The sequence below is a fragment of the Peromyscus maniculatus genome, chromosome 1, assembly GCF_049852395.1.
Source record: "Peromyscus maniculatus bairdii isolate BWxNUB_F1_BW_parent chromosome 1, HU_Pman_BW_mat_3.1, whole genome shotgun sequence".
NCBI lineage: Eukaryota > Metazoa > Chordata > Mammalia > Rodentia > Cricetidae > Peromyscus > Peromyscus maniculatus.
This window is the reverse complement of record NC_134852.1, coordinates 158,833,046-158,854,648: the sequence shown is the minus strand read 5'-3', so window position 1 is coordinate 158,854,648 and position 21,603 is coordinate 158,833,046. Positions and strand designations below refer to the sequence as shown.

General features: G+C 50.4%; 2 protein-coding genes across 8 annotated transcripts; both read left to right on the top strand.

Moving 5' to 3' along the window:
- The first annotated feature begins 42 nt into the window (after nt 1-42).
- Nucleotides 43-16,874, top strand: Vps51 (VPS51 subunit of GARP complex). Of its 7 annotated transcripts, none has more exons than XM_076557730.1 (12): nt 43-412; nt 530-805; nt 2,697-2,941; nt 3,425-3,554; nt 12,811-12,957; nt 13,033-13,252; nt 13,362-14,079; nt 14,430-14,645; nt 14,845-15,063; nt 15,385-15,506; nt 15,593-15,680; nt 16,498-16,874. In XM_076557730.1, the coding sequence occupies exons 3-12, from the start codon at nt 2,726-2,728 to the stop codon at nt 16,756-16,758; spliced, it is 2,337 nt and encodes a 778-aa protein (XP_076413845.1). In that variant the 5' UTR covers nt 43-412; nt 530-805; nt 2,697-2,725; the 3' UTR covers nt 16,759-16,874. The 7 variants fall into 7 exon arrangements, with proteins under 7 accessions (XP_076413845.1, XP_076413831.1, XP_006980738.2 ...); XM_076557719.1 differs by having other exon boundaries at nt 65-412; nt 2,464-2,941; XM_076557723.1 differs by having other exon boundaries at nt 104-412; nt 2,509-2,941.
- A 138-nt stretch (nt 16,875-17,012) lies between these two features.
- Nucleotides 17,013-21,343, top strand: Tm7sf2 (transmembrane 7 superfamily member 2). The gene is made up of 10 exons (XM_006980677.4): nt 17,013-17,199; nt 17,521-17,717; nt 17,817-17,871; nt 18,140-18,334; nt 18,414-18,517; nt 19,971-20,090; nt 20,180-20,348; nt 20,555-20,635; nt 20,718-20,840; nt 21,015-21,343. The coding sequence occupies exons 1-10, from the start codon at nt 17,106-17,108 to the stop codon at nt 21,173-21,175; spliced, it is 1,299 nt and encodes a 432-aa protein (XP_006980739.2). The 5' UTR covers nt 17,013-17,105; the 3' UTR covers nt 21,176-21,343.
- Nucleotides 21,344-21,603: the final 260 nt, after the last annotated feature.

The following is a 21,603-nucleotide window of genomic DNA, read 5'->3' as shown; positions in this document are numbered from 1 at the left end:
TCTAGAACATAGCCTGATTCCAGCACATAGAAGGATGTGTCTGAGTACCAGGCTGTTCCATTGTGGAGTGGTAGGCGAAATGAGCTGAATGGCAGGAGCCTGTGGAATAAGGAAGAGACACCATTCCATCCCCCATACTTCCTGGGCAGCTCTACATTCCCACAGGACACATTGTAGAGGGACTAGGCAAGGGCTCAGAAAGGTGGATGAGCATGTCCCAGCTCTACAGCAAGGTTTTTTGGGGTTTTGTTTATCTTTTCATCACAGGATTTCTTTGTATAGCCTTGGCTGTCCTGGATTTTGCTCTGTAGACCAAGCTGGCCTCAGAGATCCATTTGCCTGTACCTCCTAAGTACTGTGTTTAAAGGTGTGAGCCACTATGCCAAGTTAGTCCACAGCAGGTTTTAGGCAGGTGAGTGGTTAGAGCCTACATGAGTAGCTGAAGGCCTTCCCAATGGAGGGAAGGCTTTGGCCTCATCCCAGGCTCTCTAAACTGGAACACTGGAATTCTTGTCCCTTGTCACCACAGACTTCAATGAGCAGAGATGGGAAATCAATCTAAACTACCTTTTCTTCAGAGAATATTTTGGATGACAGATCCCCTACAAATCTGCCTTCCCCCTCCCAGTTCTGGCTACCAGATTTCATAGGGAACCAGAAACAGCAAAATGTAGTTGTCCCTCTGACTGGGCGGTCAGCCTTGTGTGTTCCTGTGTTGGCACTGCTCTTCGTGTCCCTCCCTGTCTCTAGACAGTGCTGGTTTGCCTACTCCCAAGGCTGTGTCCTTTTACAGCATGAAGTACAAGTAAGCTTCTAAAGATTTTATTACATTTAGTTAATACTAATTAACTTAAAGTTGGTTTTGTTTGTTTGAGACAAGGTCTCACTAGGCAGCCCTGGTTCACCCTGGAACCCACTGTACTGGATCCAGGCTGGCTGATTGGATCAAAGGTGTGTGCCACTATTGCCCAGCCTCGTTTATTTTAGTGTGTGTGGTAGGTAGAGTGAGAGTGTTCACATGCCACTGTGCATCTGTGAAGATCAGAGGACAACTTCCCGGAATCCAGTCCTGACTGATGAGCCATCTCTCCAGCCCTTTTTGTTGTTTATTCTGGTTTTTGACAGTTTTCCTGTAGCCTAGGTTGGCCTCAAACTTATTATAAGGATGATCTTGACCCCCTCCTAATCCTTTGCTCATGTATTCTGGGACTCCAGGTAGTTAACACACCACCATGCCTGTTTTTCTTCATTTAATTTTGTTTTTGTTTCTTGAGACAGGGTTTCTCTGTGTAGTTTTGTGCCTTTCCTGGAACTTTCTCTGTAGCCCAGGCTGGCTTCGAACTCACAGAGATCCGCCTGCCTCTGCCTCCTGATTAAAGGCATGCGCCACCACCGCCCGGCTAAATTTTTTTATTTTAATTTTTTTCTGTATTTATGAGCATTTTGCCTGCATATACATGTGTTCCTGGCTCCCTGTGGAGGCCAAAAGAGGGCATTGCATCCCCCAAGACTAGAGTTACAGACAGTTGTGAGCCTAGGAACATGAGTCATCAGGAAGAGCAGTGAGTGCTTTTAGTTGCTAAGTCATCTCTCCAGCTCAAATTCATTTTCTTAAATTCTAGCTTCATAGGCTGAAATCTTCATATGTACAGTTTCTAAATAGCCCAGTGAATAAGAAATCAAGAAACTTTGGTCCAAGACCAAATGAATAAATAAATGCTTTAGGTTTTATGGGTCATTTAGTCTGTGACAAAAGCAGCTATAAATGATAAATCAAAATATGGGTGCTGGACATGGCAGCACACGCCTTTAGTACCAGATTTCTGTGAGTTCCAGGCCAGCCTGGTCTACATAGTGAGTTCCAGGTCATCCAAGGTTACAAAGGGAGACCCTGTCTCAAAAAAGAAAAGAAAGAGAAAAAGAAGACGGTGAAGATTATGTATTGCACTTGTAGTTTGTCCCCCAGCATTCGTGTTGGGCAGCTCCACAAGCTGTGACTACAACTCCAAGGTATCCAAGCCCTCTTCTGACCTCCTCAAGCACCTGCATACACATATTTAAAGACTATAGATATTGAAGCTGGGACAGATGTCACGTAAATTTTAATACCATTTATAATTTTTGTTTGTTTTTTTTGAGGCAGGGTTTCTCTGTGTAGCTCTGGTTGCCTGGGACTCGATCTTAGGTAGACCTCAAACTGGCCTCAAACTCAGAAATCTACCTGTCCTTGCCTCCCTCCTGCTGGAATTAAGGGCGTGTGCCACCACCACTGGCTTTTTGTTTGTTTGTTTGGTTTTTTTTCGAGACTGGGTTTCTCTGCGTAGTTTTGGTGCCTGTCTGGGATCTCGCTCTGTCGATCAGGCTGGCCTCGAACTCACAGAGATCCGCCGATCCGCCTGTCTCTGCCTCGCATGCGCCACCGCCACCCGGTATGTTCCGTAATTTTAATGCCCATTCATTCAGTCAATCTAGGCACATAATACATGAGTCTTTCCTGTGGGGATGCAGGATTGCGACGCTACGACTCGCCCACCTTATAGCATTTTACCCAGTCACAGGAACCAGCTTGCCGAAACTTCGCAAGGCGGAACCTTAGTCTCACATGTCCTAGAGCTGCAGAGGAACGTTCCACCTAAAGGACCGTCTGGTTTCAACAACTTGATGGCTCCCGGAAGTGCTTCCTTTCCCCTCCCCAGCCTCACCCCCTTGTGCTGCGGTTGGAGCTATGGCGGCGGCGGCAGCTGTGGGGCCCGGGCCCGGGGACTCCCCAGAAGGACCCGAGGCGGACGCTCCGGAGCGTCGGCGGAAGGCTCACGGGATGCTGAAGCTTTACTACGGCCTGTCGGAAGGGGAGGCGGCGGGACACTCCGCGGGGCCTGACCCTCTAGACCCGACAGATCTCAATGGGGCGCACTTCGACCCGGAAGTTTATCTGGACAAGGTGTGTGTGCGAAGTGGGGCGGGTCCAGACCCCCAAAATGCTGGACCCTAGATCATGCCCTGGATTTTGTTGATGTAGGGAGCGAGACATCGTGAGTGGAGGCTAGCCCATTCCGAGCAATAGGGGCAGATCTGGAGGCTAAGCAAGCCTGGGCCATTTAGGACTGACCTGAGGGGATACGGGGTCCGTGATCTCGATGCTGACGTTCTGATAGGCCCTTGGGGAGCGGGCGTGGCCATGTCCTGACAGGCGCAAGGCTGAGCCTGGGTTGAGTTTAAGCTGAGCCTGAAGACTTTGAAAGCTGACAAATCCCAAATCCGGTCTAATCTAGTAACGTAGATTAGTATGTCACTTCTAGATTCCATATCTGGAATTCCTGATAAGGGTGGAATCACGGTTGTATTGCACGGAAAGCCAGCTAACCTAAGGCAAGGCAGGGGGACATGAGTGACCCTAACTGAATGCTACTACCTGCTTCTCTAGCTGCGTAGAGAGTGTCCTCTGGCCCAGCTGATGGACAGTGAGACGGACATGGTGCGGCAGATCCGGGCTCTAGACAGCGACATGCAGACCCTGGTCTATGAGAACTACAACAAGTTCATCTCAGCTACAGGTGATCCCACTGGGACACACTCCTCAGAGCCTTACATCTCCCCCTGTGCTGGGAAAAACAGGGATTAAAGGAAAGAGAGCCCGATTATAATTCTGTCCCACATTAATCCACTGTCACCTCTGTCCTGGTCTTTGTGGTCAGACTCTTCTGAAGTGACAGTTACTATGGGAGGGTTGTCCTAACGACCAAAGGGAGGGAGAAAGGATAAAATGATGTGAGTTTCCCTGAAGTATGTAGGAAGCACTAAGAAGTTTCAGTCAGCTTTAGTTTTTGTCTTATTTTTTTACAGTTATTTATTTTGGGTGTGTGTGTGTGTGTGTGTGTGTGTGTGTGTGTGTGTGTTCATGCATGTGTGTCTGCCACAACATTTGTGTAGAGGTCAGAAGACAAGTTGTGGGAGTCAGTTCTCTCCTTCCACCATGTGGGTCCCATGGAGTGAACTCAGGTGGTCAGGCTTGGTGACAGGCACATTACCTGCTGCTGAGCCGTCTCACGGGCAGTTCAGTTTGTTTAATTTTATGAGCTGTAACTTTTGTTTCTGGTCAGTCTGCCTTGAGGGTGGACTTGTCACTCCCTCCCTTTCTTTCTCCGTTCTCATTCCTAAGATTTAATAGTAGTAGTGTTTAATTATGTGTATGTGGGTGTGGGTGTGTACATATGAGGACAGGTGTCCTTGGAGACCAGAGACCAGAGGTGTTGGATTCCCTGGAGCTGGGGTTACCGTCACCTGTGAGCTGACTGACATGGGTGCTCAGTACTGAACTCAGGACTGGCATGGTCCTCTATAAGAGCAGCATCCACTCTCCACCACTGAACTGTCTCTCCAGCCCTAGGACTAGACAGTGTAGGTCTCATCACAGCACTTTCTGTCTTACTTTCAGGAGATACACTTGAGATTTGTGTAATAACTTTAAAGCACTTGTTCCGGAGGCAGACCGTAGAGAATGCTCACATCTGTGGGGTTGTGTCCCCATAAGTAGTCCTGCTCTCCTAGTGTCACAATGCCCTCAGTGAGGAGGTGCTTGTCTGTTAATGCTAACCTCAAGATGAAAAGAGAGAGTGATTTCTGTGCTGAGTAATTTCCCATAGGAATTTTGCTAGTATTTTCTCATTTGTTGGAATATGTATAATGTTTGACATTTATCTGTTGCTTAATAGAGATGGCTTGAGTTTTTTTTTTTTTTTTTTTTTTTTTTTTACTTTTTTCTAAGGAAGGAAAAAATCATAAAGTAAGTGTTAGGAGAGCTGAGATTGTTAATCTGCAAAGATTAGGCTTGGCAAGATTACAGAGTTTTATGCTGGCACTGGCTACAGATGCCTATAATCCCAGCACTCCAGATGCTGAGGGAGGAAGGTTGTCATGAATTTGAGGCCAGAGTAAGCTATATAGCAATAGATTTGGTGTTGGGTATTTAGCTCAGTGGTAGAGCACTTGCCTAGCAAGCACAGGGCCCTGGGTTCGGTCCTTAGCTCTGGGAAAAAAACACAACAAAACAAACAAACAAACAAAAAGCCTGAGCAATAGATTTGAAAAAACAGAATGTGAGGCCTTCCTGGTCTATCTCTGGCTATGAGGACAGGCAGAGCTGTTACACAGAGAAACCCTGTCTCTTAAAAAAAAAAAAAAAAAAAAGGAAAGAAAGAAAAACCAGAAGAGTGAGTCAGCAGACATGGAGATAGGTCAGTTGAGATCATCCCGTATGAAGGATAGAAAGTAAAAAACAAAAGAAAACAAAAAACAAAGAGGGCATAATGGAACACATGCATAATTCCAACAATGAAAAGGTAGAGACAGGAAGTTTAAGGCCAGCCTGGGCTTTAAGAGACCCTGTCTCAAAAACACAACAACATTCTCAATTAATAGATTGTGTGTAGATGTGTACCAGAATATGGTCTGGGGACATACCTCAACAACAAAATGCTTGCCCAACTTGCAGAACACCCTGGATTTGGCCCCTGCTCTTGCTGTTTCAGGTACCCAGTAGGGATGGCTCAGCAGGTTGAGATGCTTGTGGCCATGCCTGACAACCTGAGTTCAGTTCTTGGACCCATGTGGTAGAGCAAGAGATCCACCTCCTTTAGATTGTCCTCGACCTCCTCGTGAGTAACGTGGAGTTCATAGGTGCTCACATGTACACCATACCCCTCCCAACAAATAATCATGCAAATGAAAAATAAGCTCATGTAAAGATAGACCACCTCATTATTGATTAAGGAGGTGTGACTTCTCTGACACCCACTGGTATTGCCATAACTACATAAATAACATGTTGGTTGGGATGTGGAGGATACAGAAGACTGATAAACCAGCAGTGGAGATACACAGCTATACCCCCACTGCAGAAAAACTTGGCCAGTCCTCAAAAAGCCAAACAGAATTATTACGAGACCAGTAATTCCACTCCTAGGAAGGAATATGTATGTATGTATATAAAAACGAGCAGAGCCTATCATCCCTGCACTTTGGAGGCTGAGGCAGGGGGATTGCTGAAGATTCAAGGCTAGCTTAGCATACATATCAAACCCCTGCCTAAAGAAACAGTCAATGACAAAAGCCCAGGTGAGGGGCCTGGGAATGGCCCAGTGAGCAGAGTGCTCGTTGGGCAAGCTTGAGGACCTGAGTGCAGAGTCTCAGCGACTGTGTAAAAATCAAAAGCACGCCTTTAACCCCGCCACTTCTAGAGCAGAGGCAGAAGATCTCTGTGACTTTGAGACCAGCGTGGTCTATATAGTGAGTTCTGGACCAGCCAGGGCTACATAGTGAGACCTTGTCTCAAAGAACAAACAAAAAGTGTGGCAGTGTACATCTGTAACCCCAGACTGTGTGGAACAGGGTGTGTCCCTGGGGCTTGCTGGATGATCAGCCAGCTGAGCTAAAAGGGCGAGGCCCAGGTCAGTGGGAAACCCTGTCTCTAAGAACGATGCTAGGGATGGTGGGGAGGTGGCTCGGTAGTGAAGCATGCTGATTCAGAGTTCAGAGTGCTCACCATTACACCATGGAACCAATACTGAAACATGCTAGTTCTCTGTCAAAGGACTGCAGTTCAGATCCCAGTCAGCTCACAGATGCTTGTACCTCTAGCTTATAGGAGTCTTTCTACCCGTCTGGCCTCTGTGGCTACTGGCACACTTAGGTGCACACCAACACACACCAACACACACACACACACACACACACACACACACACACACACACACACACAAGATAGGAAATGTTTGAAGAAAACACTCATCATCAACCTCTGCCTTCACATGTATATGCAAGGGTGAGCACACCCACACAGATGTGCATGCATCCATATGCTACACATGCATATGAATGTGCTCATGTGTGTACACACACAAATTAAAAAAAAAAACTGAAAACATGTTTACATGAACTACATTCACAACTTTTGTAGCCAAAAAGTAGAACCAATACAAATAGCTATCACCAGTGTGAGTGGATAAATAAATGATATAGCCCAACAACAGTGTTCTTCAGCCATAAAAAGATGAGACATACTGATTTATGTTATATGATATAGATAAATCTCAAATATATGTTAAGCAAAAGAAGTCAGATAGGACTGGGTGTGGCGCACACCTTTATCCCAGCACTCAGGAGGCAGAGGCAGGCAGATCCTTGAGTTCTGAGCTAGCTAAAGCTACTTAGTGAGATGCTTTTTCAAAAGAGGAAAAAAAGAAGTCAGACGAGAAAGGCCATGTGTTGTATTGATTTTCTTATGTTAAATAAACAGAACAGGTAATTCTGTGAAAATAGAAAATAGATTGATGCCTACCAGAGGGTGTGGCAAGATGTGGGGAAAACTGCCAAGAGAAACAGTAGCTCTTGGGTGTTCATTAATTAGACAGTGGTAGTGTCTTAGTTAGGGTTTTATGCTATGAAGAGACACCGTGACCACGGCAACTGTTATAAAGGGAAACAGTTCCAGAGGTTTAGTACATTATTGTCATGGCAGGAAACATGGTGGCATGCAGGCAGACATGGTGCTGGAGAAGGGGCTGAGAGTTCTGTGTCTTGATCCGAAGGCAGCAGAAGAAGACTGTGTCACACTGGGTGTAGCTTGAACCTATTAGACCTCAAAGCCCATGCCTCAGTGATACTCCAAGGTCACACCTCCTAATAGTGCTATGGGCACTCCCTATGGGCCAAGCATTCAAACACAAGTCTGTGAGGGGCTATACCTATTCAAACCACAAGTATTGATTGTAAAATCTTGTGACTATGCTAAATGTATTCAAAGCACTGAATTTTATGGTTACCAGTTATTTCCTAGGTAAGAAATAAAAAGCATACAAACAAAAAAGCAACTGGTTTAGGTTTTCTTTTTTTTTTTTTTAAATATATTTTATTTTATTCTTTTTTTTTTTTTTTTTGTTTTGTTTTGTTTTGTTTTTCGAGACAGGGTTTCTCTGTGTAGCTTTGCGCCTTTCCTGGAGCTCACTTGGTAGCCCAGGCTGGCCTCGAACTCACAGAGATCCGCCTGCCTCTGCCTCCCAAGTGCTGGGATTAAAGGCGTGCGCCACCAACGCCCGGCTTTATTTTATTCTTTTATGTGCATTTGTGCTTTTGCCACGAGTGTCAGTGTCCCCTGAAACTGGAATTACAGACAGGTGTGAGCTGCCATGTGGGTGCTGGGAATTGAACTCAAGTCCTCTGGAAGAAGTCAGCGCTCTTAACCCCTGAGCCATCTCTCCAGCCCCCCCCCCCCTTTTTTTTTTTTGGTTTTTCTAGACAGGTTTTCTCTGTGTAGCTTTGGGCCTTTCCTAGAACTCACTTGGTAGCTCAGGCTGGCCTCACAGAGATCCAACTGACTCTGCCTCCCGAGTGCTGGGATTAAAGGTGTGCGCCACCACTGCCCGGTGGTTTAGGTTTTCTTAATCAGATTTTCATTCAAAAAATGATAGGTTTCATTATCTGTCTTCATGCATATGTGTTATTATACTGTGTTTTAATTGGATTTGCCAACTTATAGCCCAGGCATGGAGTTTGATTATGTGATAATGCATTTATCTTTTTTTTCTTCTTTTTTTAGATAGGGTCTTACTATGTAGTCCTGACTTGGAATTCACTCCTCGAACTCACAGAGATCCACCTGCCTCTGCCTCTTGAGTGCTGCATTAAAGGTGTGAGCCACCACCTCTAGCTAATTATGCATCTATGCATACCAAACCTGGAAAGGCTTCAGTATTATACCAAGAAAAACTTCCTGTCCCTACCACAGGCAGGCAAAGAAGTCTGCCTTTTTAAAAAATGAATAAGTTAACAAAGAGATGCATTCCATTATTGTATTTTCATTCATCTTTATTCTTTGGTTTTGTCCATTCCCCTCCCCCACTGGTTTCTCCATCTTCCCGGGACCCTCCTGCTTCCCCTTGGTGCCCTCAAATAGTCTTCCTTTCTGCTTTCAGGTCACATCTGTTCCATCATCCCCTCTCCTCCAGCCCACTCCACACCTTAGACCTCTTCATCTCCTCTCGTGGTCTCTGTACTTTCCTGACCATACACCAGCCCGCCTCCAAACTGAAGTGTGGACACAAAGCTTTGTTTGTTTGCTGTGCTGTGTTTTGGGGTCTTGGGGATTGAACTTGGGCCCTCATGCTTGCTAGGCAAGCACCTAACTACTGAGCTACAGCCCCAGCCCACAAAAAAAAATCTTTGACAGTAATTCCTATGAAAAATCAATGGGCTTCCAAGCCAGCCAGGGCTACACAGCGAGACCCTGTCTCACAAACAAAACAAAAAGCAAAAACTTAACAGGCCTGTGGAATACACTCATAATATGGATGCTACCAAGGGAACACATCCACAGAGTGAGGAGTCAGGCCGGCAAGGAGCATGGCAGTGCCTGGGATGTACCGAGGCGGAAGAGTTGTCCAGCATGGGTGAGGAGGCCCCCGTGGTCGAGATCCAGCCTTGCCAAAGGAGTCTTTCTTGGCAAACGCTGTGGACACTGTGTTTGTTTGGACATGGGGCAGCTTTATTTCCAGTCTGAAGGTTTCCAGGACTGTGAAGTCAGCAGCAATGATGGAATCTCAGTATCTCTTTTTCTTTCTTTCTTTCTTTTCTTTTCTTTTTTCTTCTTTTCTTTTTTTGTCTTTTCAGACAAGGTTTCTCTGACTTAACTGGAACTTGCTTTGTAGACCAAGCTGGCCTTGAATTCACAGAGTTCCACCTGCCTCTGCCTCCCCAGTGCTGGGACTAAAGGCGTGCGCCGCCGCCACCACCACCGACCGACTGGCTGTGTTTGGGTGGTGGTGGTGGTGGTTTTTTGTGAGACAGTGTCTTACTGTGTAGTCCTGACTAGCCTGGGCCTTTAACTGGCACCAATGTTTTGCAGGAACTTCTCAGGCTGACGCTGTAGGGCTGGGTTGTCTTAAGACAGCCCCTCCCCCAGCTCTGCCGCTCAGGTGTAACTTACATCTTGTGTCTTTATAATCACCTTCCTTGCTGTGGAACCATAAACTCAATCAGAATGGTAAGGGCTAAGGATGTGGCACAGTGGCAGAGCACTAGCCTGGCATGTGAGAGGCCCTGTGTGTCTGGGAAGGGGACAGTGTGAATGCTTTTGCTTCATGGATTGTGCAACTCATGTAACGAGTTCACTATTGGTGACCAACTTCTTTGTGAAAAAATATTTCAAATCCCTTAATTGCATTGTGAGTGTTAGCTTTGTAGGCTTTTGGTTTTGTTCTTTGTTTTGGTTATTAAAAAAAATAATTTGTGTGTGTGTTTGTGTGTGTATGTGCCTGAGTGTATGTATGTCCATATACTGCATGCATGTAGTACCTGCAGAGGCCAGAAGAGGCACCAGATCCTTGGAATTAGAGTTACAGCTGGTTGTGAGCTGCCATGTGGGTGCTGGGAATTAAACCAGGTCCTTTGTAGGAGTCATGGGTGCTCTTACCTGCTGAGCCATCTCCCAGGCCCCGTGGTCCTTCATGTTTAAAATCAAAAGTAGGTGTGAAGGCCAGCAATAGTGGCACATGCCTTTAACTCCCGGACTTTGGGAAGCAGATGCAGGAGGATCTCAGTGAGTTCAAGGCCTGGTCTACATAGTGAGTTCCAGGTCAGAACTACATAAGTGAGGCCCTGTCTCCAAAAAAACAAAAACAAAAACAAAAACAAAAAATAGGTGTTAAACTGGATGTGGTGCTTGAATGTAATTCTAGCACTTGGAGAGCAAACACAGGCAGTTCCTCTCTGTCCTTCTGGACCTATACATTTGAGCCATCTTGCACTCTGTTTCACTCGAGATAATGCCCCAATTCCTAACAGTTGAACATTTACCTCCTGAAGAGGCCAAGTTGGATGCCAAAATTCTGGTGCAATTATGGTAACGTCTGCACCTGTGTCTACCAGACCAGACAACAAAACACCACTTATTTTTATTGTTAATTTTGGTCTTTGTTCATTAATAGAAGTTTGCCAGAAAATTTTCTTTATGTTTTTTCCTGAATTTTCTATTCTTTCTGTTTCATCATCCCGACCAGCATGATTTATTCCAATAGACATTTGGTTATTTAGTTGCTCTGAGTAGGGGTTTCCTCTACAACTGCAGGAAAGGTTTGAACTGGATTTGCTATGGGGGCCTGCCTGAGGCCCCTCTGGGAGTTTCCCGAAGCCTGAGGCAAAGAATTACCTTGCCTGTCCCTTGTTGATCTACATTCATAGTGTTTTCCCTTACCACAGTACATTGGAGCCTTTCCTGGTCTACATAGCAAGTTGCAGGTCAGCCAGGGCTACATAGGGAGACCGTGTTTGAAAAAGCCAGAATAGAAATAGATGTTAAGCTTGGGTTAGGGGTGTGGATAGAGTGGGTGGTGGGGTACAGAGAGAGCAGGGGAGCAGGGCTTGCGGCTGAGGTTTTAGATAGGGCGGTGCCTGGTGACGGTCAAGAGACCTGGACCAGAGGAGACAGAGGTAAGAAAAGGTGGAATAGCTGGGCAGTGGTGGTGCATACCTTTAGTCCCAGCACTCGGAGGCAGAGCTAGGCAGATCTCTGGAGTTCGAGGCCAGCCTGGTCTACAGAGCGAGATCCAGGACAGGCTCCAAAACTACACAGAGAAACCCTGTCTCAAAAAATAAAAAATAAAATGGGATTTGAAGAGAGGAGACATAAAGCATTAAGGGGCCAGGGCCTGAGGCATTTGGAAGGAAAAACAGCCTCCTTATACAGATTTCAGTCTGGATGAAAGAGAGAAAGGGAAAAGGAGAGGAACTTTAGAGAAGATACACCGTGCTCGACAAGTTCAGTGAAAATCTGGGCCATTTGGGAAGGAGGTCTGAGTGGGCAAGTTTATTGCCTGCCCTCTGTGTGCAGAGGGCATTCCAGGGGTGAGCAGACAGGTGGTCCCTGCCTTTGCAGAGCTTTTTGTTGTTTTTGTTTTGTTTTTCAAGACAGGGTTTCTCTGTGTAGCCCTGGCTGTCCTAGAACTCACTCTGTAGACCAGGCTAGCCTGAAAATCACAGAGATCTGCCTGCCTCTGCTTCCCAAGTGCTGGGATTAAAAGTGTGCTCATAGCTTATGTTCTGTGGAATCAAAAGAAGTTCTGGCCAGTACCAAGTGTCTCTGGTTGTTGGGATCTGCATACCGTCCGATGGGAGAGATTGGTACCAGAATGCTGTTCCTGAGTTTACTTCTAAGGGTCTTCAAAGAGTAATTCTGTGCATCCTTCGTCCTGAGAGGATCAAGACAGAGAAGGTGAAATAGGAGTTTATTCTCCATTTGCCTGGCCAGGGTGGCCGCTGGTCTTCCACATTTGGAGTCCTAGTCAATATGAAAGGACAAAAATAGGGAGCCAAGAGGAACATGCAGCAGCCTCCACCAGGCTAAGCAGTGCTGGAGCCCTGAGGTGTTCATATGCGGCTTCAGGTCTGGTGGGTACAGATTGGGGCCAGGGACCAGTTCCCTTCCAGAACAAAATGAGACAAAAAGGGAAAATGGAGAGCAAGTTTGGACAAAGTAGAGTCAGTCAGGATAGTGACTGGGTGCTTGCTTATTTATTATTTATTTATTTATTTATTTATTTATTTATTTATTTATTTATTTTTAAAACACTTTCCCTCACCCTCTTCCCTTTGCACCAGGGATGGGGTGAGCAGAGCTTGTTGCACCATCCCATTAACCCCCTTGCCCACACATGCAGTGGCCAAGACCCAAGCCGTTTCAGGCAGACCACTGGTATCAGTGAGAGCTGCACCTCTCTGCCTTGGTCATTTCCGTTTCGCTGTCGGCGCTCGCCTTTCTAGACACGATTCGGAAAATGAAGAATGATTTCCGGAAGATGGAAGACGAGATGGACCGGCTGGCTACCAACATGGCAGTGATCACCAACTTCAGTGCGCGCATTAGCGCCACGCTGCAGGACCGACACGAGCGCATCACCAAGCTAGCAGGTGGGCTCTGTACTGGCCAGGCCCTGCAGCCAGCCACCTGAGCTCTGCAGCTCACGTGCCTTTCCTGTCCCCTAGGGGTGCATGCTCTGCTGCGGAAGCTGCAGTTCCTTTTTGAGCTGCCTTCGCGCCTCACCAAGTGTGTGGAGCTGGGTGCCTATGGGCAGGCAGTGCGCTACCAGGGTCGCGCCAGGGCCGTGCTGCAACAGTACCAGCACTTGCCCTCCTTCCGGGCCATCCAGGATGACTGCCAGGTCATCACAGCCCGCTTGGCCCAGCAGCTGCGGCAGCGCTTCAGGTGTGGTTTCCGGGCCTGGTTCTTGCCCTCCAGTCCCGTCAAGAGTGCCCCCACATTTTGTCTCCCCTGCACCCTGCCCTCTGTCTTTACTGCATCTCCGTCCCCACAGGGAAGGTTGCTCGGGTGCCCCAGAGCAGGCTGAGTGTGTGGAGCTGCTGCTGGCCCTGGGTGAGCCGGCCGAGGAGCTGTGTGAGGAGTTCCTGGCACATGCCCGGGGCCGGCTGGAGGAAGAACTGAGCAGCCTGGAGACTGAGCTGGGCCCCTCCCCACCAGCGCCCGACGTGTTAGAGTTCACCGACCGTGGTGGCAGTGGCTTCGTGGGTGGCCTCTGCCAGGTGGCAGCAGCCTACCAGGAGCTGTTTGCCGCTCAGGGCCCCACTGGTGCAGAGAAGCTGGCAGCCTTCGCGCGGGAGCTGGGCGGCCGCTATTTTGTCCTGGTGGAGCGGCGGCTGGCACAGGAGCAGGGCGGCAGTGATAACTCACTGCTGGTACGGGCCTTAGATCGCTTCCACCGGCGCCTGCTGGCACCCGGGGCCCTGTTAGCCGCTGCTGGGCTTTCAGAGTCAGCCACGGAGATTGTGGAGCGAGTGGCCCGAGAGCGTCTGAGCCACCATCTGCAGGGTTTGAGGGCTGCCTTCCTGAGCTGCCTGACGGATGTGCGCCAGGCCCTGGCGGCACCTCGCCTGGCTGGGAAGGAGGGCCCCAGCCTGGCTGAGTTGCTGGCCAGTGTGGCCAGCTCCATTCTGAGCCACATCAAGGCCTCTCTGGCCTCTGTGCATCTTTTTACCGCCAAGGAGGTGTCCTTCTCCAACAAGCCCTACTTCCGGGTACGTCTGTCTTTTGTCTTTTGGTTGTTCATTCTGCCGACTGGGTCTCTGTCACCCTTTTACTAGTGCTTGGGGAACTGAGGACAAGTCACCAGCCCCCACACAATCCTTTCCCAGGCGCTCTGGATATGGATTTACGTCCTCAGGAGGCAGTCTGGAGGAGAAAAGGCTATGCAGCTGGGCTAAAGATAGAAGGGCACCAGGGACCTTCCCCCGCCAGCCCCACCACCCTCAAGGCAGAGAGGCAGGATGAGGCTGTCCTTTGGAGGAGGAGCCCCATGCTCTGGCCTTGCTGACCCTCTCCTGCCTAGGAGAGGGGACTGGTTGTGGATCTGGACCTCCTTTCACAGGGCGAGTTCTGCAGCCAGGGAGTCCGTGAGGGCCTCATCGTGGGTTTCATCCGCTCAATGTGCCAGACAGCCCAGAGCTTCTGTGACAGCCCCGGAGAAAAGGGAGGCGCCTCACCACCTGCCCTGCTGCTGCTGCTGTCGCGCCTCTGCCTGGATTACGAGACGGCCACCATTTCCTACATCCTCACGCTCACGGATGAGCAGTTTCTGGTGCAGGTGAAGTGTCTCAGGAGGGAAAGGGAGCTAATGCTGGGAACACAGGAGGCTGGATGTCTTCTTGTTGCCAGAACCAGACTGGCCGTCTACACTCCTCCCAGCCTCCATCTTTCCCAAGATTTGCTCACTTCCAAACTGGCAGTGGCTTCTGATCTGAGCCTAGTACCTACAACCATTGTCCTCTACTTTCCTGGCTTAGGACCAGTCTCCAGTCACACCTGTGAGCACACTGTGTGCGGAGGCCAGAGAGACGGCCCGGCGACTGCTGACCCACTATGTGAAGGTGCAGGGCCTAGTCATATCCCAGATGCTACGCAAGAGTGTGGAGACGCGGGACTGGCTCAGTACCCTGGAGCCCCGGAACGTGCGTGCCGTCATGAAGCGTGTGGTAGAGGACACCACAGCTATCGATGTACAGGTGCTGCGTTAGGCCGGCTGGTGGAGCCCTGATGCATGCTGGGGCCCTGGATAACAGCTCTTCAGGACCAAGCAAAAGGGGTCTACCTGTGCCGATCTTGTGCCACTAGATCCCCATTCCATCCTCCGGGAATGTGGAGGCCCAGAGTCACCCAGAAAGTTGGAGCAGGGGTGGGCTGAAAATTCAGTTTCAAACTCATTCTTGCCTTGCCTTTGTTCCATTCCCTTGATTGTATGAGTGGTGACCGTACCTATGGTTCTCAGGGAATTGTCTGTTCCTAGTGTCCCACGCTCCCCTTGCAGCACCTCTTTTCACCACCAGGTGGGGCTCCTGTATGAAGAGGGTGTCCGCAAAGCCCAGAGCAGCGATTCCAGCAAAAGGACCTTCTCTGTGTACAGCAGCTCTCGGCAGCAGGGCCGCTACGCGCCTAGCTACACACCCAGGTCAGGCTGGGCGGGAACCTCCCTGAGACAGACAAAAGGGAGGGTGTGTGAAGTGGGCTCTGACTTCTCTCCCCTCCACCTTCCAGTGCTCCGATGGACACAAACCTCTTGAGCAATATTCAGAAGCTGTTCTCTGAACGCATCGATGTGTTCAGCCCTGTGGAATTCAACAAGGTCTGAAGCACCTTCTCGCCTAGATCCCATAACCATCTAGGGAGCCCGAGGACCCCATCTAAGCTTGACTGGCACTCTGACCATCCAGTCTCTGTCTCTAGGGCATCTAGGTAGTTCAGAGAAAAGCTACCTTGTCGCTCCAGCCCGGATGTGACTCTTGCTGTTTGTCATTAAGTTCAGTAGATTTCTGTCCCTCTGTAGAACTCAGGGTTCAAAGGTTGAGGTGAAATTCTGCTCACTCAGAGACGCTGAATAGCAAGTAGCTCACCTCCTCTCCTAGCTCGTGTCTCTCCATAAAACCAGCGTCGTCCTGCAGCACTGAGGAAGCCTAGCTACACATGGTTCCGTGCCCTACCACTTCCTGTCAGGTAGATGCTGACTCAGCCTCCTGACCCCAGGTTAATTTTATTTAATCAAACAAATGTAACACATCTTTGCATCATTAAATATTCCACAGCATAGGCAAATGTAACACATCTTAAATTAATATTCTGCAACAGACTTCAAGTATTCTTTGCTCTCACTCTTGTCTCCAAAACAGTCCTGAGTCTTCAGGGGTTCTCAGTCACTTACTGATGTCTGCCTCACTGTGGCCCAAGCTCAGGGACAGCGTTCATCCATTTCTGCTTCGTAGTCAGCCATGACTGCTGCCCCCATCTCTGATCTTTCCTGTGGCTTCTCTGCCCCTGCCCCTCCTGGTGGCCAAAGTAGATTATTCCCTCCTTTGTATTCCCTGGCCTCTGCTCAGAAGTTAGGTGTATGTCCCTCCCCCAAAGCCTACAGTCACTGAGCGGCATCCCTCTGTGCCCACTTGCAGGTGTCGGTGCTGACTGGCATCATCAAGATTAGCCTGAAGACGCTCCTGGAGTGTGTGCGGCTGCGGACCTTCGGGCGCTTCGGGCTGCAGCAGGTGCAGGTGGACTGCCACTTCCTGCAGCTCTACCTGTGGCGCTTTGTGGCCGACGAGGAGCTCGTGCACCTGCTGCTAGACGAAGTGGTAGCCTCGGCTGCCCTGCGCTGCCCAGACCCAGTGCCCATGGAACCCAGTGTCGTCGAGGTCATCTGTGAGCGCGGCTAGGCCCTGCCGAAGCCGCCACGGGGCAGCCCCATCGCCCTGTCCTGTCCTCACAGTGCCCTGTCCTCACCCCGCTGGCGGGTGTCTGGACCCGTTTAATAAACTTGTGTGGCCGCCTCCTCCCTCTTGCCTGAAGGGGCGGGACCTGCAAGGGGTGGGGTTCTGATGTCGGCGCTCGTGAGGCGACAGCGCGGCCCCGCCTCCCAGCGTTGATTGGCTGCTGTGCTGGGCCCAGGATGGGCAGGGGGCGCGTCCATTTAAAGATTGCTGGACAAGAGCAGCAGCTGTCTCACCTCAATGTACACACAGAAGCTTAACCAGGCCATCAGGATGGGGCCGGATATGTTCCCATGATATTTTGTGAACCATCGCTCCCCGGCAAAGCAGCGATCATGACTTCTCGTGAGGCCTCCCAGGCCCCACTGGAATTCGGGGGGCCATTGGGTAAATGGGAAGATTGGGTGTGGAAGCTGGGCCGATGCTACTTACGGAAAAGCTAGAAGGCTTTTGGGAAATCTGGAGGCAGAAAGATCGGGGTGCGCGGGTGCCAGAGTGTCTGCAGGAGAGGATGGACGGATGCTGGCAGCTGTACACAGGGGGTTTCTGGAATGGGAGACAGTTGGAAGAGCAGGAGGATGGTCTTTGGGAGGACTAAGATGAAAATTAAGGTAGGAGTATGGCGCTGGGAACCTGCTAAGCAGGCAGGTGACCCATGGTGCCTGTGGACTTGGGAGAGCGGTCACGCGACACTGGCTCTCTCCCCAGGCGTCACAGCGATGATGGTCCTGCTGCCTGCCACCATGTTCCATCTGCTCCTGGCGGCCCGATCGGGCCCGGCGCGGCTCCTGGGCCCACCCGCTTACCTGCCGGGGCTGGAGGAGCTGTGGAGTCCATGGGCTCTATTGCTATTGTTCATGTGGCTCGGCCTACAGGTGGCGCTCTACCTGCTGCCCGCGCGCAAGGTGTGCGCTCTGTTTTAACACTGGGGAGGAGGGGACAGAGAGGGCTCGACCAGGGGGAAGGCCTCCCCAACCCTTACAAGACCTTCCCTATACTCGTAGGTGGCCGAAGGGCTGGAACTAAAGGACAAGAGTCGCCTGCGCTACCCTATTAATGGTGCCTGGGGCTTCCCCTCCCCATCACTGAATCTGAGTTACATGGGTTGGGGTGGGTTCCAAGTCCAGCGGGAGTTGCGTGGACTAGTTCTGATGACACACTCCCCTATGGGAATCTGTGTGTGTGTGTGTGTGTGTGTGTGTGTGTGTGTGTGTGTGTGTGTGCGCGCGCGCGCGCGCGCGTGTGTAAGTATGCAACCCCCGGGCTTACCCTGTGCTGTGGTAGCTGTGGACAGATGCAATCCCAGAACTCACTCTGTGTGGTTCAGGCTTCCAGGCTCTGGTGCTAACAGCCCTGTTGGTGGGGCTGGGGTTGCCAGCTGGGCTGCCCCTGGGGGCACTCCCTGAGATGCTCCTGCCCTTGGCCTTCGCGACCACCCTCACCAGCTTCATCTCCAGCCTCCTTCTCTATGCGAAGGCTTTGGCAGCTCCCGACTCGGCCCTGGCACCTGGAGGAAACTCAGGTGAGAAGGGTCCCAGTGAGGTAGGGGTGAGGCAGACGGGATGCCTGCCTGTGCCTTCACTCTCTATTATCCCCCCCAGGAAATTCCGTTTACGATTTCTTTCTGGGACGGGAGCTGAACCCTCGCCTTGGTTCCTTTGACTTCAAATATTTCTGTGAGCTGAGACCTGGCCTCATCGGCTGGGTATGCTGGGCATGCTGGGCGTGTGTATTTAACTATGCTGGTCTTGGGCCAAGCGAAGGGTAGGGTGGGCTAGCATTGTTGGGTGGACAGCAGTCATCATTCATTCACTTGCCAATATGTTGCTCTGCCATGGAAGTCACCCAGTGGGGTCTTAATACCAAATCTTAAAAAAAAAAATTAGGTAGAGAGCATTTGGCTACCACACAAAAAGCCCTTGATTCCAACCCAGCACTACAAAACTAAATATATACAGCATGACAGTGACAGCAGATTCTTGTGTGTGTGTGTGGGGGGGGGGAAGCAGGCAGGGAGCTGGGAGAGCACATAAAGCTTTGGACGCAGTGGTCAGATACAAAACGGACTCCAAAGACAATGACCAAGCACTGAAGGGAGGGCCAGGCAGCTGGGTGCCTCCAGTGGACTGTCGGATTTAACAACTTGCCTGCCATTGGTGGCCTTGGCCACACACCAGCTGTTCTTGGGTAGGATCATACATACATGGACGATGGTGGGGATTCCAGAGAGACTCAGGCAAGGCCCTGTTTTCACCTTGCAGATCTTACACAGAGGCAGGAGCCAAGATCCCTCTATGAATCTGAGTTTGGGTTTGGTTTGGTTTTGAAACAGGTCTCACTAGGATAGCCCAGGCTAGTCTCAAAATCCAGGCCTTTTCTGCTTCTCTCAGCTACAGCTCAGTACAGTCACTGTAATCCACCAGGCCTGGTCCCACCACAGACCTGGAGACTGACCTGCCCACATACACACCAGACTCTGAGGTTACTTTCTCACTGGAGAAACAGGGTGGAATGAAGTGTTCTTCTAAAATTACTGTGAGGGCTGGGGGTGGTGGCGCACACCTTTAATGCCAGCACTGGGAGGCAGCGGCATGCAGATCTCTGTGAGTTCCAGGCCAATCAAGGCTACTTAGAGAGACTACCCCTCTAGCCCCCCCTCCCAGACAGGGTTTCTCTATGTCACAGTTCTGGGTGTCCTGGAACACACTCTGGCTTCAAACACAGAGATCTGCCTGCCCCTGCCTCCCAAGTGCCTTTTTTTTTTTTTTTATTAGAGGTACCCTTAATGAAAGTCCACGTCAGTGTTACTGAAGAAGCTGCACTACCCAGTCCACTGGAGCTATTAAAACGAGGGTGCAAGTGCAAGTTCACAAGCTAATCCTTAGCTCTGCGGGCATTGTATAATTCTTTAAAGAGCAGCCCAAGGCAGGGCCCTTATCCCCATTTTTCACATGGCAGTGGACAGTGAGCTTTATCAGGGATACACACTCGGCACCAGTGGCAAAGCTCAGATTCAAAAGCGGGAGTTCTAAGTATAGGCAGTTTCGACCTGCGTCCATTCAACATGTGAACTGACGGCTGAGAGAAGGGGAGAGGTTGATGCTGTCCCACTCTGAAGCCCCCACCGGAGCTGATGGCCCTGTCCCCAACCCCCTCAGGTCTTCATTAACCTGGCCCTGCTGGTGCGAGAGGCAGAGCTGCGGGGGAGTCCTTCCCTGGCCATGTGGCTGGTCAATGGCTTCCAGTTGCTGTATGTGGGTGATGCCCTCTGGTATGAGGTGAGGCTGGATTGGGCAGGGGAGGCAAGCAAGGGATCCTGAGGATGTCATCTGGACTAAGCCAGTGTTTCTGGGTCCTGTCCCTGCAGGAGTCTGTCCTCACCACCATGGACATAATACACGATGGATTTGGCTTCATGTTGGTCTTTGGAGACCTAGCCTGGGTACCCTTTACCTACAGCCTGCAGACCCAGTTCCTGCTGCACCATCCACAGCCTCTGGGGTTGCCCATGGCCTCGCTCATCTGCCTCATTAAGGGTCAGTAGGAGGGCCTTAATCCCCACCCCCTTTCATTCACCCTTTATTCACTACCCATCAGGTATGGTCCAGGCTTTGATGCTCCTCCAAAGCGGGAGCTGGCTCCTGAGTGTCCTAACAGAGCCTGGGATTTGGACAGGCTTGTGGTCAGGGCTAGGCTGAAGGCTTGAACTTCCACCTCACTACCTGATCATACTTTCCCTCAGCTATTGGTTACTACATCTTCCGTGGAGCTAACTCCCAGAAAAACACATTCAGGAAGAATCCTTCTGACCCAAGTGTGGCTGGTAAGCTGCTTCTGCGGGAGACTGGGGGAGATGAAGGGGCGGGGCTTTGTGGTTCCCTGTCTCATTGGCTGTCTTTCTCCAGGTCTCGAAACCATCCCTACAGCCACAGGGCGGCACCTGCTGGTATCCGGGTGGTGGGGTATGGTTCGTCACCCCAACTACCTGGGAGACCTCATCATGGCTCTGGCCTGGTCCTTGCCCTGTGGTGAGTAGGTCTGGGGATGACCAGGTGTGGTGACAGGAGGCTCAGTCTGGTGTGCCAGGTAGAATACTCAGTGGCTGGAGATGGACCTAGTGCCCCACCGTGCACCCTGGGCCTTTGACTGCTGAACCTGACACCTTGTGTGCCTTTAGATGAGAAAGCCCCCCTTCCCCACAGGGGTATCCCACCTGCTACCTTACTTCTACCTCCTCTACTTCACTGCGTTGCTGGTGCACCGGGAGGCCCGAGATGAGCAGCAGTGTCTCCGGAAGTATGGCCGCGCCTGGCAGGAGTACTGCAAGCGTGTGCCTTACCGAATCATACCCTATATCTACTGAAGCAGACCCGTCCAACCAGCTCAGGCCTGAACACACCTGGGGTGAAGGGTGCGCCCCAGTCTACTCGGCAGGGACGACCAGCCTCAGAGGAGAACTTTGAAGCAAGAAGCGGGAGCCACTGCTCCCATATGAAGTATTTTCCCTGTTGGATAAATGTTTTCAACCTTGTGCTTCTCTTCTGTCCTGGGGTCAGTGATTTGAGGGGTAGAGGTGGAGGCCTAGCTGACTAGGGAAAGCTGAAAAGTAGTTTGTGGGTCCAGAGTCTGACAGGGTGGAGCAACTGATTTCTCTCAGAAATGCGCACTTTGGGCCTGGGGGTGTGGCTAAGTTAGAGTGCTTGCGCTTAGCATGCACGAAGCCTTTGATCTTCAGCTCTGCATGAATTAGCAAGGGGACGAACACCTGCAATCCTAGTAGTCAAGGTGGAG